Consider the following 16474-nt stretch of genomic DNA (forward strand, 5'->3'; position numbering starts at 1 on the left):
TGTAATGGAAGAATTTTATTGTTCTTGATGAGTATAAATACATGTGGCATTATTTTTTTTCCAGATGGGAGAAACCTGATGGCATTCATATTGATAATATATCTTTCCTAAACTCAGGAGTGAATTCATAAAACCTCTAAACTGCTACTGATACTTTGAGCTAGTCCAAGAAAAAATATCAGGACCGCTGCTAATACTTAAGGCCAGTCGAAGAAAAAGACCCAGGAAGGAAAGGGTCGAAGATAACGACCCAGGAAGGAGGAAAGCAATTATTTTGTTCTTTGGGTGTGAAAATGATTTTCATGTTATTTTTAATTAAGGTGATTTTTCCTCTACCCTTGGTATCTTTTCCAGAAATAGCATTTAGCCAAGCCACCATAGTTCCATAATGTTAATATATACTACCTGGTGCTTTGTAAATTAGGGTAATATGAATCCCACTTTTAAAATCATCAGCAGCATTCGATTTCATTTAAAAAACTCGAGGGTCGAGTACATACATACTACTTAATCTAATTAAAATTTGAACACAACACAGGGGTTATACAATTTTGTTAATTTTTCACTCTTCTTAAAGTATCATCAATTGTGCCCCAGCCATACATACTAAAAATATATCCCTATATATGAATAAATGCAAATAATATGTTAAAATTACTACTTTAATCTTTCTACTGTAAACTTTATCCCACCCTTTTGCTTACAATGTTCCAGACTATACCCAAGAAAATGGAACAGGGATCCTGAAGCAAATTAAAAAAGATTACAGACCGAAATATAAAAATTTCCAGACCTCCCAAGCAAAGAAAAAGAGTATCCAACAGAGACAGTTGTAATAAAAGAATCTGACTTTTTCAAGATGTTTTTACTCATTTTTTCAGATATTTTCAAGAAAAGCAATTTTCAAATTTTAGATCATTCCAGAATTCCAGATCCAAGTGGGAAACTTGGACATTATGTTCCTTACCTAGTTATACGACCAGTGTTGTGTTCTGTTTTGATTTAAAAACTTTAATTTTATGTTGTGCCACTTGTATCAAATGCAGTCATTTTTAGTGTGGTAACATACAAACTGGCAACAACAGTGCAAATTGATGCAATTTCTAGTTTTCATTTGATCAGCTGCAGAATTCCATCAGGTAAAGTATGATTACAAAGAAGAAAACAAGAAAATAAATGCAATTATTAACATGTTATTATTCTGTGTGACAAAACATTTATGTCAAGATTCCTTATCACATAAAATTTGTCTTCTCCAAGATCTTCCATGAAATTGCTTTGTACAATAAATTTTTGTAGTGACATGAAAAGAAAGCAACATGGATCACCGGCATAAACAGTGTATGGATGAGCATCACACATCTAATGATCACTCTGTCAGGTTCAGGTATATTTTTCTCACTGATGTATCCAAGGACAGGATGCCCTGGATACTTTGGTCCAGCAGCAGCATTAACTAGCTACTTCCTCATCCAAACCCAGCTGTAGCACAGAATATGTTCATGTTGTTTAATGAATTAAATGAAACAAATAATGATGCGTAGTAGAGCAAATAATTCAAGTCAAAAACTATTTTTGCAGGCAGATTACGTCTGACAGCTGGTTTTAGTGTTTGACACCGTTAACAGTTGTCTTTTGACTTCTGAACTGCTCAAGCAGATAGGACTAAGATTTCTTCCATTCGAAGCTAAAATGTTTATGGTCATCACTATCGCATTTTGTAACGCATCGTCTCACTCATCTCTGACAACTCTCCTTTGAAGTCAAGGTCAATTACAAAATCCAGATCTCTCTGCAAATTAAAATAAAGCAATGTAAGTTCATCTATCTATAGAATAAGCAATTATGTTTACCATATATATTCATTTATCAGACGAGTCCAACTTCAAACTGCACAGGCCCAGATCTGCCATCATATAATGCCCCAGATCTGGGTCTGTTTTAAGGAGTAATCAGTAGATCAAATATATACCCTGATCTGCAGGTGCACTGTGTTATGGCAGATCAGGATTGTTGTTGCTTGTAGTTCAACTTGACCTACAAGTGAGTACATATGGTAATATGTTTAAAAACATTTTCACCACTATAGTTTACAGGCACTTCAAGTGATTTTAAATTTGCAACTGTATAAAAAAACATTAAATTTATGGTCTAACTTGAGAATAATGTTCATCCAACTTCTGTCAGCTACTGGGCCACAAACCAGTTTCTTTTCTGTAATTACTGATGTCCATCATCAGTGTATTCCCCAGGGGTGTAAAACTGAGAGTTAAAAAAAAAACCTTGGTGTCAGAACTGGGGGTCAAAAATGTACTGACAAACTTTCATCTCACCCGTACTTTTCCAGCTTGAAATAGGATATTGCAACTTGCACAACATACTCTCTCTCTCTAAAAATACAAATAAGCCAACATGCACAATTAACACACAAAAGCATCGTCCATTCAAAGAATAATTTTATTTGTTCATTTTTCATTTAGTTTAAAGTCATACTTTTAACAGTCTCTTTATAATCTTTTTGTAGCAATATTATAGACCAACACATTACATATAAGCCAATACAAAAACCCATATAAATCTTTTTAACCAAATGGTAGTTAATTTACTGCCTGTCATAAAATGTGTACTATCATCAGTTTTGTCCTCAAACATATTTTTCCAAAAATCAAAGAGACTAATGATTCATCTTCCCATTATTAAGTTGAACTTTTAGATCTTTCTTTTACTGCAGTTAAGTTAAAAACCAACAAAATCTGCAATGACTCCTGACTTTGCAATCCAAAGAACGCATTTGTCTCTGCAAGTTTACTGATTTCTTTGTTGTGACAAAATGTAGTGGGTGATAATGTGTTCTCCATATATCTTGTGGTGAACAAGGGCAGATTTTTAAAAAATTTTAAACCCTGTCACGAAAGGATTATTCACTTTTGCAGTCTTTGCAATCACGCAATCAAAAGTCACACCGGTAATCCCAATGGATGTGCCATATTCCAGTCAAGGGAATTATTTTCCCCATTTTGCATTCAAGTTAGATCCACAGTTACTCTTTTGGGTTCTGCTTCATTCACTTTCCTGACAAACGATTCTTAGTGCACACCATTTTAATTTGGAGATCACATTTTGGTGAAACAAGCATTGAGTTAAAGAGCTGGACAACATCTTGCTGAGTTTTATTGGAAACCGTGGTGAGGGCTTGCGAGATTAGGGGAAGCTACTCCGTCATAACATTACTTATGGTAGTCTTATTCTCTGTTTTGTATGCTCTGTAAAGCGGAGTGCAACGCAAGGACCATAGGAAACAGGGAGCCAGTCTATACATATTCTCAAAGTATACACGATGCTATCCCTCATCCAAAGAATTGGATATTAAATAAATCCTTATTGCATTATGCAAATCCTTTGCATCAAAAAATAGCACAGCAACAAAATGTGTGCAAACACTGCCTTTACGAAATTTGATGAAATGCTCAGCATACTTTGCAATGTAATGACAAGTCGAAGCATGTAAATAAACAGATTAACATCTCACCTGATTTATGCAAAATAACTACTGCTATTCTAAGAACATTATAAATGCAATAGTGTTATGCTGAAATAAAATTTCCTTCATCAACATCTACTTTTTACAATGGTGCACCTGCCAACTCACAAAGGATTCATCCTAAAAATATTTGGTAACCGAGGTTAGCATACAGAAAACATGCTAATTCAGTGAACTTTTGTCTCCTGTCTACTGTAAGGTCCCCAAAAGTTCACAATGCTGAAATGTTGCTGTGACCTTTGTGACAGAGAAGGAGAGTTATTAGGCAGATACGTACAGTTCAAGGTTTAATGTTATCACAAAGTGAAGTAAAATTACAAAACAGGGGAAGACACTGATTAGTGACCTTAACCCATATAAGAAGTGCCATCAGAAAAAAAGCATGTATCATGGTTGATAACTAAACCTCAAATAGCTTTTTAGATATAAAGTTGGAGGAAAAAACCCAGCAACTACGAAATATACACCCATGACCATGACGACAGTAGCCAAAATGCACCGTAGTGTTATCTTGTCTTTTTGCATATAAAAGACATAACAATTTTAATACTCACAATTTCTGAGTAAATAATTTTCATATCGATTTCATGCACGTATCACTCGATCTAACAACATATAAAGTTTGCTTGGCCATCTGGTAAGCAACTATGCTTTGCCACCACAATATTGAGCTACTGTGATGCTAGACTGGTTTTAATACCTTCCATGAAAGATGTGGATATCGAGCTGACTTTGAAAATAAGTCTACTAGATGAATCCAATCGAATGTGTGTTTGAATTGACTCAGCATATATGTTTATTGCAAGCACCCAAATGATCCCTACTGCATCCTCCGAATATTCTTGTTAGAACTTAATAAATTTAACTTCACGATCAATTTTGTTATGACTCAATTACATGACTGTTTCGGAAAATTCATAGGTTTTTCCACACTTTCATCAATATTTGCGAAATTCAAGGACTTTTTATGGTCGGGTTAAAAATTATCATTTCTCCTGACTTTTTCCCCGATAGCATGGGAACCATGTAATAAAGTTTATTCCTCAACCAGATAGGACTCTAAAGTTATAGAGCCAAAGGAAAGTGTAATGGAAAACTTAAAATATTGACCAGTGACCTTGAAGACAGGACCATTAATGCAAAAGAGAGTACACAATACATCTGATAATGTCACATACCCAGTTTCATCACTTAATCTCCAACGGCTGTAAGTTATGCAACGGAACAGAAAGTGTGACGAAAAATGCCGAATATAAAGTTTCAGGCCTAGAATTTAACATATGAAAATATGAAAACTATAGACAATTTTCTGGACTGATTCGCGGACTAGTGCTAATGGCAAACCCTACATTGTGAGCTTGGCGTCGAAAATATGACCATGAAAATATGATTCTAATGTGATGGGAACTGGTTAAAAAAGTACACTTACATTGTTCTTTTTGTTGGGTTTCATGCACAAATTTCCGATTATCTCTTCACCCCTCTTTACAGTCAAGTCCAAGAGGTCAAAATAAAACACTGTCTGCTTCCAGTGAGTGTAGGGAGATTCTGGTGCTAAAAACAAAAACAGATATTTGTAAATACTGTGATTCACTTCACCCAAGATAAAAATTAACACAAGAGGCCCAAGTTGGCCTGAAATCAACTCACCTAGCATGTATAACTTGCCATTTTACTAAGCAAATTTATATAGTATTGTAGTAACATAGTAAACCATCACTTTGAACTTTATTAATAATTTAGGTACTTAAATATTGCAATACTAGCAACTGTCAAACTCTGTTTCTTCAAACATACCAAACATGATGGAAATAATTCTCTTCCAATCAATTTATAAACTTTTAGATGTTTGGACATGATATGTATTCTGATTAGCGCAAAATTCAGAAAAGAAACAAATATTGATAGCTGAAATAAAGAAATTATGATCCTTGATTACAACATTGCTAATAGTTTAGGCTTGCTTGCACTTGTACACAGTTTTTACATCAACACATCTAAACAAATGTTACCTCTGACAGTTACTATCTCACTGTCCACTCAAAACATCATTATAACAGAGTTCAACAATTTTAACAATTAAATATATTTACATATACATTTTCCCCAAAACATCTTCAACACAGCTGTTTTGGTTATAACTCCATCATGTGATTTAGAGTGCCAGAAGTTATTAGTTCTCAACACAAGGAAATCCTTGCAATATTCATTTTCCTCGTTTCTGTATCTGTATTTTTAACTATTTCTTGAAGTTTGAAAACATCGTGAAACATGTCCAAGTTTTTCTCAATCATTCTTACTCTAAAATTGGCAATTTTCACTTAGTTTCAGGTCAGAGCAATAAATATATTCTATAAAGTTTGATAGTTGTTGCGAGCAGCTAAATTTATGAAAATGTTATGCAAACATTTGTTTCAGGACATCCAAAATGATGTATTAGTGTAAATATGTAAACCTGCATGGTTTCTAGGTTTACCTTCGTGGGTTTTTCTTTCCATTCATTCAGTGGCAGCAATCATCTCTCCAAATGTGAGTGATGCTCAAATCAACATGACAGTCCATCTAATAAATGTTACTGTTATTTGTTTCCTCAAGCACAAGTATCAGAGTATTTATCTTTCATAGTTCTATGATGACAGATGCTACACTTTTTCCATGTCTTTATATCCTTTTTATCTTCAACATGTTTTCATTTAGTAGATGACATAACCAGGTTAAGCAGAAGCTTTATCATGCAGGTGGTTTACATAAAATAAGTAGATTAATGTTAGTCTGGTTCCTTGACCAATTCGCATGACAGTCTAAAAAATGGATCTATACTGTAGGTGGATAAATCAACAATACTGCACGTAGTGAGCTGTCAGGGCTCAATTTTATGTACCACTGTTCCCCTCTAATAATCAGGCTATTGGGATTTGTTAAAATTAGGGGGATACTGGCAGTTTGGGGTGGGAGAATGTCCGAGTTCTTTCAACAGTGCAACAATTAACTAATACAGTAAAACCTGTCTTGAGAGACCACCTTTTTTGATAGCCAATATTTCTTGGTAGAAGGGGTGGTCTTTCAAGACAGGTTCTCCTGTATCTGGATTTGGCACAATAATACTATTCAGTATATCAGTATATTTCCTATTAATTTGTAAGTTCATATTAAAAGGGTAGTTTCGAGAAGCTTTGTGGTAAAATGGAATGGCAGATCAAAGTAACATGATACTGACGTTGCAGTTGAAATAGTTGTTGACAATGTTAATTAAAAGTGATACCTATGTTTTGCCATTCATCCGTTCGATGTCCATTTGTATTTCAAGAAACCTATCAACATAACTGTACCTGTAGAGAACCCAGTCCTCTTGTGGCATTTTGTGAACTCTATGTTGAAAAATGTGACAAGGGCATGCACATAGTCATTTCTTCTGCACTGCAGATGGAAGGGGGCTGTGAACTCCAGGTCTTTCTCTGTCACTGTGTAAATGTCTACCTCCTGAGGAAGAACAAACACCACATACATGTAGTAGGACTTCAAACTTCAAAATCCTATTCACAACTGCAAGTTAATTTTCTTCAGGGCAAGCAAGTATACCGAAATAGATTAATTTGTAAAGATTAAATACAAACAGTAAAATGTGTTGGCTAGGAAAGTTCTGTTGGAAACTTTGTTATAACTGATAATGGTATGTCAGAATGCATTGTTTTTCCATAATCTGCTAAACAGGCCTGTGACTGACACAATAATGTTACATGTTTAGGCTTTCATATACAGTAACAAGAAAAAAAGTGAAGACAACAAGCTTTGTAAAATTTAACAAATAATTTATTTCCCTAGAAAAACAAGGTAAAAAGGAGGAAAAGAACATATGGTTTTAAGATTAAAATCCAAAAATAATCCAGGAATTTAGAAGTCCTATTAATAAAATGTTCTAATGAATTGGAGTCCTGACAAAAATCCAGTATAGTACTGAAGTGTCAAAAGTTCTTTGTTGAGCCACAGAAAATAACATTCCAGTTCTGAATTCCAAATAAAATTTCAATAAATGTGTTTGTCTGTATGAGCTCTTAAATATTCACAGGTAAAAGAATTAATCTCTTAGAATCCAATTAATTTGAAGAAAAATTAAAATTTAACTCCAACTGGTTACAACAGAAAAAACACCTTGAAAACCCAACTGAAATTATTTCTCAAAACATCACTATTAAATCTGTCTATTGTGCAATTCTGGTAAAACCAGAATTTCGAAATATTAAAGTAGAGGCTATTTACACGTCTAAAGTCACGTACTCCCAGTACAACCTCGATTTCACTCTATAAATCACACACTAAGAAAGAATTAAAAAAAGGTTAAAAAGTCATCAGGAAATAAGGTCAGGAACTAGGTAAGCGTTTAGATTTAGATACAAAGTTTTAATGTTAAGTTTTCGAAATACTGAACTGAATTTCTGGAAAATATCAAATCCAGTAAATAAAATTGCATTACAATAACATGTAATGGAATAAACAAAATAAAATAAAAAATTTGATAATAACAAGCAAACAATTAAATCAAATATACATAACAATATTCCAAATGAATAACTGATCCAAAATATATATCAAAATGTGGTGGAAATTTAAAAAAAGCTTCTTTATTTTGCCCATTAAAGTTACCAGACTGGAAAGTCTGGCTAACAAACAAAGCTATATGGTCACCCAAAAATAATATCGTTCACAGCAATTACACTGTAATTCAGCATTTACACAGACTTCAAACTAAAGTCAAATTAAGAGACTACCTTCAGACCATAAAATCAATAAGCCTTCGTTTCCATCAGCCAAGGTTTATAGCTTTACATATTTATAACAACCAGTCAAAATTTTATTACAAGTGAAGTCGCAGCGACCATAAGTTTTTGACCTCAAAATCAACAGGTTTCTTTCTTATTAAAATTATAATTATGCCTGTAATATATACAGCAATAAAAATTTATTGGTTATAAATATTAGCACATTTGTTTAAGTTTGCATGTATTCTATTGGGTGTGGGATTAGGATTTTTAATGTAGCTTTAACAATGTTTCAGTCATATTGCTACGATGTCTGCAGTGTGGCAATTTATAGTGATGTCTGGGGTATCATACCGCAGACATGTAGCATGATATCCCACCAAGTCACATTATCCTGATACCAGGCCAACCAGACCTAACACTAACCTCTTAATGGTGAGTGCCAAACGAGGCAGCAGTTAGTGCCATTTTTTAAGTCTTTGGCATGACTCTGCCAGGGTTTGAACCCACGACATCCTGCTCCGGGGCGGACGCTCTAACGATTAGGCCACCAGAGCAGTGCATGTATTCTATTAGCATATGACTTGCAAAGTTAACCATAAGGTAACACTTACCATGTCCGTTCTTTGTAATACTATTTATGATGATACTGTAGTTTTTCAATAAATTAATTTAGAGCCAAGAGCCAAAACAAAAATTCAATCGACAAGAGATTGCAACAGACATGCTAATGTAAATAATTTATAAGACCTCAGACTATGGCAAATTCAGTGGTGTAAGCAAGTTTTGAAGACAGTAAATCGATAAAGCAACAACGCTTACAAATTTTTACATTAAATACAGAATTAAAAAGCAAAGGCCTCATTCACCCATTTATTATGTATGTATCGATGATAAACATTATATTCAACTGAAAAGTTTGTCAAGTATGCATAGACTTTATTTACCACTAGTACAGTTGCAAAACCCTAAGCAGCTCAATGGCTTGTTGCCATCTCTCAGCTTGACATAATTCTTGCAATTTTTTTTCTCCATTTCACATCAAAACCATATCTCCTGCCTTGAGAGATACACAAATTGATGTGATGTCCCTTCCTGCTTTCAATCAGAACTTGAATATTCCTTTTTATTCTTCTTTGCCGATTATTAACACTTTTGAAGAGGTTTAATATATGTTTTGTCTGCAAAATGCATCACTTGCTGGATGCTGTTTTTAAAAAAAATCTATGATCAACAGCTTGATATGTGCAGACGCTTCGCATGAAAAAATAAGTGCAGTTTAAAGCATCTGAGGTACTGCTGTAAAGTCAGTCTGGTTCCCTGACTAATTCCACTAATTCTAATATGAAACCCAGATTAAAATCAAACACAGGTGAACTGATTTTCTGGATTTTCAGTAACAATCATTTTTCTGTAGTTTTTGCTTTTATTCCTTAAGTCCGTATTTTAACGACCATTTTCATAAGACTTGTGGCAAAATCATAAGGGTTGGCAGGTCTGCCATATTGGTATCATCAAAAATGGAATCGATTTTCAACAGACTAAAACATTTAAAAAATCTGACTTGAAATTTCAGAGCAGAATCACAGGTCTAAATATTAGCAAAAACTGACATCTTTGACACAACCTGAACTGCAACTGTCAAATACATTCAGACTATTATCATCCTTTAATTCAAGACGTATTTGGTATCACTTAAAAGCTAAATAAATTTTTAGTAGAATGCATGCCATTTAATTCAAGTCAAATTTGATATTACTTAAAACCTAAATGGTTTTTATACATGGAACAATGTTAAAAAGTTTTAATTAAATTTAATAGCAGTATCCAGGGTATAAACATAAGCATAATGTTCAACCTTATCAAATAACTTGAACTGCTTTATTGACAAACTGTCAAACACGTACCAACTTTTCAATTTGAGGTATTCCTTCCTGTTACATAAAGTCATCATATTTGCTGTAATTTTAAAGCTGAACAATTTTCTATTGGCTGTATGTTTGAAAAAGCTAAATGAAATATAAGGACACTATTTAGGTCTAAACATTTGAAAATGCAATCTTTCAAGCAACCAAAATCTCCTTCCATTATATAGTAACTGCTCTATTTTATGCATTTCCTAGTTCTTATGCAATTAAGCAAAGTTTAGTGTCATTTAAAGCTGAATAAAGTTTTGCTGACATTAGAACGTTTGTAAAAAGCAAATATCAAATTTAAGGACTAAATCCAGTACAAAAAACCTTTCAAAGAATAAAAAGCTGTTTCTGAAAAAATGTAACTGTTTAACTATCTGATATATTTGTATACTTCAGATTCATGTATATCTTCATCATTCATTGATTATGTTCAATTAGTTTTTGGGGCTATTCCAGTAAAATATGCATGGGAGCCAGAGTAGGCCCTTTTAACATGGGGTAGTCAACCATGTATGCAATTAAACAGTCTGCATCATTTTCAAATGAAATCCGAGTAAGCAGAGTAACTTTTATACCTCAGCCAGTCTGATGCAAGATTACTGCTTTAATAATGCATGGATCTAACTAATTATCCAACCCACCAAGATCATAATTACAAACCTAACTATAAAGTCTGATCAAAATCGGATCAGAAATGTGGATTACTGAGCGGCAACCTCAGCCAGTCTGATGCAAGATTACTTTAATAATACGCCGTGTTTTATCAACCCACACAAGATATTGATGCCACAAACAGATATATCTTATCTGAAATGTGACTTTCACAGTGGCAACACTGTCAGCCAGTCAGATGGAAGAATGGATTTTGTTCCTTACTGAACTTGTCAAGCTTTTGATGACAAAACCCCAAGTCTGACTGGTTAGAAATATTGTCTCCAGCATGGTAACGATTAATAGCTGACAGATGGATAATCCATGACACAACGGACATTCCATAAAATCAAACTATCAGGGTATGAAATGTAGAAAAGCTAATACCATATGAAAAACTTTCAACCAAAGGATAATATTTTACATACATGATACGGATAAAGGCACAAAAGAAGATCTACTATACACATAGATTTAATAGTGAACATACCTTGATCAAACATGAATTGGTTACAACCTGCTTTGGATCCACTACATCTACCAGTGGTTCAGAGATGGCCACCTTTCTTATCACACTCATGTCAAACCCATACACACTGTCCCACCCTGCAATACAAACACATGTGACCAGTTACCTTGGTTTGAACATATCTGAAAGACTGTCTTAAGAAAAATAAGAAATTGATTAGTGTGGCATTTAATTCAAGTCTTTAACAAGCTAACTGGTTGAAACATATCTCTGATAAAATGTAACTTGAGATGTGAGTTGTAAGGGTTCTTCAAAAGTCTTACGGGATTCTGAGAATCCTGACTGCAGTTTTGTCATGATGACTGATAAAACAGCTTAGCAGAAAACATGACATTATGATAACACAATTATTGAAATGCTTGATTTCCATTATTTACACAAATGCAGGTTGATTCACCAATTACTATAACTTGTCATACACTTTGCCTAAGATTGTTAAGTAGTGTGATATACAACATACAATACAATATCATACACATAGCAACCTGAAGGCCTTGTCACCATTAGAAGGACTATCAATTATAGGGTAATGATGTTTCATATGTATCAACATATTAACCTCATTTCTGTATGCAAATTCGTGAGAAACTTGTTACCGGCAATTCTCATCCTTGAAAAGTTAATAAAAATACTTCCAAACGGACTATCTGCTAGTTGTCGGTGATTCTAATTCAAGAACTGATATCGTCAATACATCCTTTCTTTTACACTGCATGAATGTCTTAAAGGTCACTTATTAAAAATTTCATTTAAATTTGGAAGACGTTATGGTGTTATCTTCAAAACAGAAGAAACCGCAAGAAAAATCTAATCTGGACATGGAAGCAGAAATGAATAAAAAGCAAACCTCTCACACTACTTCCAGCAATTGCAAAACAACTGCTGCAAACCACAGGCACTTATTCCTGTCAGTGGCGAGGTAAAAGTGTAATCCAAGTGGACAAAAAGAGTAATCAGAGCAGAAAAAGAGTAATCCACATATAACATAATAAAATTCAATAAGTACAAAATGATTCATTTACCCCTTTGGATCTTTTAATATCAATTACTTCTTATAATTTATATATATATATATATATATATATATATATATATCACTTTGAGATTTAAAAAGCAATTATCTCTCATATTGCATTTCAAAAGACTTTCTACCAGCTGAGATCATGAATGTTTTGCACACAGATGAGACCCAAGTGCTGGGTTACAGAGCCTGCATCTGAATTCAGTTTTATTTTTGTTAATAATCTCTCAGTCAGCATTAGAATGTTAAAGAACCAATATTCCTTTCATAACCTGACAAAGAGGAGGAAATATATATCTTCCAGTTATTGGATCTTTTAGCTGGGAAATAAGACAAAAAATCTGTCTGCATGAAGTACATCATGAGGTAGAATGCCACATTGATACTTCAGGGGTTCTCCTTCTAATTTATCAGCAGCCTTTCCTGCAGCAAGGTGCATCAAATGACAAGGACAACCTGATATGTACACTGATAGAGACGTTTTTCAAAATACAGAATGCAACTCCTTTATGAATTCCAGCCATTGACGTATTATCAGCTGAAAACCCCCATACAGTTCTGCCAACTTATGTATATTCAAAGCATTATATCTACTGTTAATTCTGGTAATGAAAGAAGAGTACTCTGACTTTGCCCTTTTCAATGTCCAAGTCCCTTACATATACTGGGTACAATTTTCTGTCATCATAATTATTCCTCATGTCTGTTGCAATATTAAACAGCCAGATTTTAATGGCTTCTGCAATTTTAAGTGAAGCATCTTCTGCTAAACACGAAACAATATTAGATGATTTTGTTCTTGCAGCTGCATATTTTCTGCAATTTTGGGATCACTAAACACCCATTTGAACATAGGACCAACGTTGTCTTCTACTGCAAGGCGTAGTCTGTGTTTTATTGAGATCTCGGTATATAATGCCTCTGCATTTATTAGTTCTGCTTTAAAAAAAGAAGTTACAAGTTACCTTAGTATTGGAGTTAGTAAAACGAGCCAATTCAAGGCTTCTTTGTGTTACCATCATGACCAATATTAAAATCCTTTCCACACAGCATGCAGTGGGCATGAAGCAGCCCTAGAATGAAACGCTGTATTGTGTAATTCATGTATTCATCTTTGAATCAATTTTTCGCTTTTTTATAATCCATCTGTGAAATTATTTTTGCTCTAACACACACATCTACTAGAATAAATCTGACTTGATTCTTAGCACTAAATACATATAGACTGGTTCTCTACCAGATATGAATTAGAACAAAGAATCTGCAAGCGAAGATTAAAATTTAGAAAACCAGTCTGTTCTCTCCTAAGCCATACAGCTGCTATAAATAAAAACTGAGGTCAAAAGTTTGAAAGTAAAACCATCATGTTAATTGGAAATAGGGCACCTGTTATAAATAGAACATAATACTGGTAGGAAGGTTAATGCAAGGTTATGGACAAGTGTACTCTTATGTTATACTTACAGTCTGAAAGATCAATGGGATGTTAATAAAATAAGAAAACAAATTATTATTTTTTTTGGAAGGGGGGCATACGAAAAATGTGTAATCCAAATGTTTAAAATCATTTTTTGCTACCTATATCCGTCACACAAGGTTTATGACAAGGCATGCTTCAATGTAAAAATGCACATATTAATTTAAAATACACTTACAATTTATTTTCTCATCCTTGTATTGCCTATCCTCTATGGCACATATATACAGTGTTGCTCGATCTGGAAAAATTATGCCACCAGGTCTCTGTGGAACAACAATAAATAAATAGCCAAATAAATCAATGCACTGTATAATCATTTTACACAGTTAATAATAGTTATATTTTGAAAAAAAAAATTTTCCACATAGATATTTAGTTTATTAATGAAAAATAATAATTTTTCATATAAATGAAGTTTACAATTGGAATAGTGACATGCTTGAGAAATAAAAAAACAAATATTGTAAACAACAAGAAGAATAAGAAAAGTTACATTGGTCTAAAGCACTCTCCATTACGGGTCACTGCCACCTCACCTCTTCTGCGTGGGTTCAAGTCTTGGATTCGTCCAATGTGGGTACATTAAACCAGGGGGCCCAGAGTGGTCTAAAGCACTCTCCATTACGGGTCACTGCCACCTCACCTCTTCTGCATGGGTTCAAGTCTTGGATTCGTCCAATGTGGGTACATTAAACCAGGGGGCCCAGAGTGGTCTAAAGCGCTCTCCATTACGGGTCACTGCCACCTCACCTCTTCTGCGTGGGTTCAAGTCTTGGATTCGTCCAATGTGGGTACATTAAACCAGGGGGCCCAGAGTGGTCTAAAGCACCCTCCATTACGGGTCACTGCCACCTCACCTCTTCTGCGTGGGTTCAAGTCTTGGATTCGTCCAATGTGGGTACATTAAACCAGGGGGCCCAGAGTGGTCTAAAGCACTCTCCATTACGGGTCACTGCCACCTCACCTCTTCTGCGTGGGTTCAAGTCTTGGATTCGTCCAATGTGGGTACATTAAACCAGCAAACTCGTGGAAGTTGACAAGAAAATATATTCCAGGGCACAAATGATGATTAAAAGAGTACATATGAAAATGATCAAATTTTCTAAACTGCATCAAGGTGACAACTCCACATTAACATGCCTTCCCCAGGTTACAAGTACCATTTATTGGACAAGCTCTAATGTTGATCAAAAATATGTTAATCAAAAGGGTTCTTCATTACTCCAAGTGCAAGCCATCCACGAAGTTTTGTAGCCTTTGAAGGTGGAGAACACAAATTATTATGTAGAAACCATTCTTCTTTATTTTTATATTTTCACTCTCAGTGACCATGACGAGTATGTGAAATTGCTGCCATCCCCAAGTCCGATGCTAGCCAATTTCACAGCAGTCTGGGTAAAAAAAATTAGCAGCAGCCTGTCAGGCTATTTTGATTTTTTTTAGCCATATTGAATAAATATATCTTCAGCATTTTATATATTTTTATTATATTAAAAGAAATACCAGAAACCAAGAGAAAAATAACGGATTTTTCTGATTTCAACCATGAATCAAAGTGAGATAGTAAGATTAATATCATGTGGTTAATCGGCATTCACTACATGCTTGCAACTCCAAATGAAGACTATTCTGTCCATGTGATGTCTGACGACACATGCAACTTTCAATTCCCAACAGCAACATATGGAAGTATTTGTATGCCTAGAAGCCACAAGAGGCTAACAAATGAAAATAGAACTGTTTAAAGGATTATGATACTATCAAACAATATCGATAGCTGGATTACAGAATTCACTTGGGAGTACAGAAAAAAAGATGCATTCCAATGCTGTTCTTTCAGATGAGCATCGTGACTGCAGGTCAGTGAATATTCGTGCCATCCTCTCAGAATGTAGCTAAAGTTATTAAATTTGTTTCACACATGAAGACTTCAACACTTTCGTATTAAAATGGAGCAACACTACTCATTCAATATAATCTGAAAGAAAGTGGTTTGTGTACATATAATCAGACATGTTGGCCACAGATTTACGGAAGAGTTCATTTTTTATATAGGACTAGGCAGTTTTGGAAGCCATCATCTGCCACAGGTTAACAAACATGGTTTAGTAATTGTACAAATTCTATCACAAACATTTAGTACAAATATTAAATTAATATTAGAAAATGTTTGGATTAGGTCAATATATCCACATTTCAAGATGCTTATGTCAACAAACTATAACTGTTCAGCTGCATTCTGCTGATGTGGATGCATTTGATCCAGTTCCAGCAATCCAATGCTAGAACTCCTCTTTCCCTAGACCAAATTTCATGTGATGCTGTACTTGGATACCACATCCCCATCTTTGGGGACTGGGTCTAGTACTATTATTGATGACAAGTCAATGGATGAGGATCCGATTCATCAGTGGTCAGATTATGAGGGTCAGTTGCTAGTAGAGTTACACATGGACCCAGACCAGTTGGAGCATCACTGTGCTGGTCAGTAAACATGAACCATGTTATGCTGAATTTAATAAAATTTATTCGATTTTACATAAAAATAGCTTATTTTGTGTTCATCTCTATGTTCCAGG

At 34.4% G+C, this 16474-nt stretch overlaps 1 protein-coding gene across 1 annotated transcript in view; it reads right to left on the reverse strand.

The window, feature by feature from the left end:
- Positions 1 to 16474, reverse strand: part of LOC149784971 (protein arginine N-methyltransferase 1-like) — a 29370-nt gene continuing 12896 nt past the window's right edge. The window contains exons 6-10 of the mRNA XM_089978629.1: positions 14071 to 14158; positions 11356 to 11471; positions 6871 to 7021; positions 4971 to 5095; positions 1 to 1792 (exon numbers count right to left, since the gene is read on the reverse strand). Coding sequence (XP_089834755.1) covers positions 1709 to 1792; positions 4971 to 5095; positions 6871 to 7021; positions 11356 to 11471; positions 14071 to 14158 — 564 coding nt within the window. The 3' untranslated portion in view covers positions 1 to 1708. The remainder of the gene's footprint in view (positions 1793 to 4970; positions 5096 to 6870; positions 7022 to 11355; positions 11472 to 14070; positions 14159 to 16474) is intronic.

This window comes from Sinohyriopsis cumingii, chromosome 13, assembly GCF_028554795.1.
Source record: "Sinohyriopsis cumingii isolate HCF-2022 chromosome 13, ASM2855479v2, whole genome shotgun sequence".
NCBI lineage: Eukaryota > Metazoa > Mollusca > Bivalvia > Unionida > Unionidae > Sinohyriopsis > Sinohyriopsis cumingii.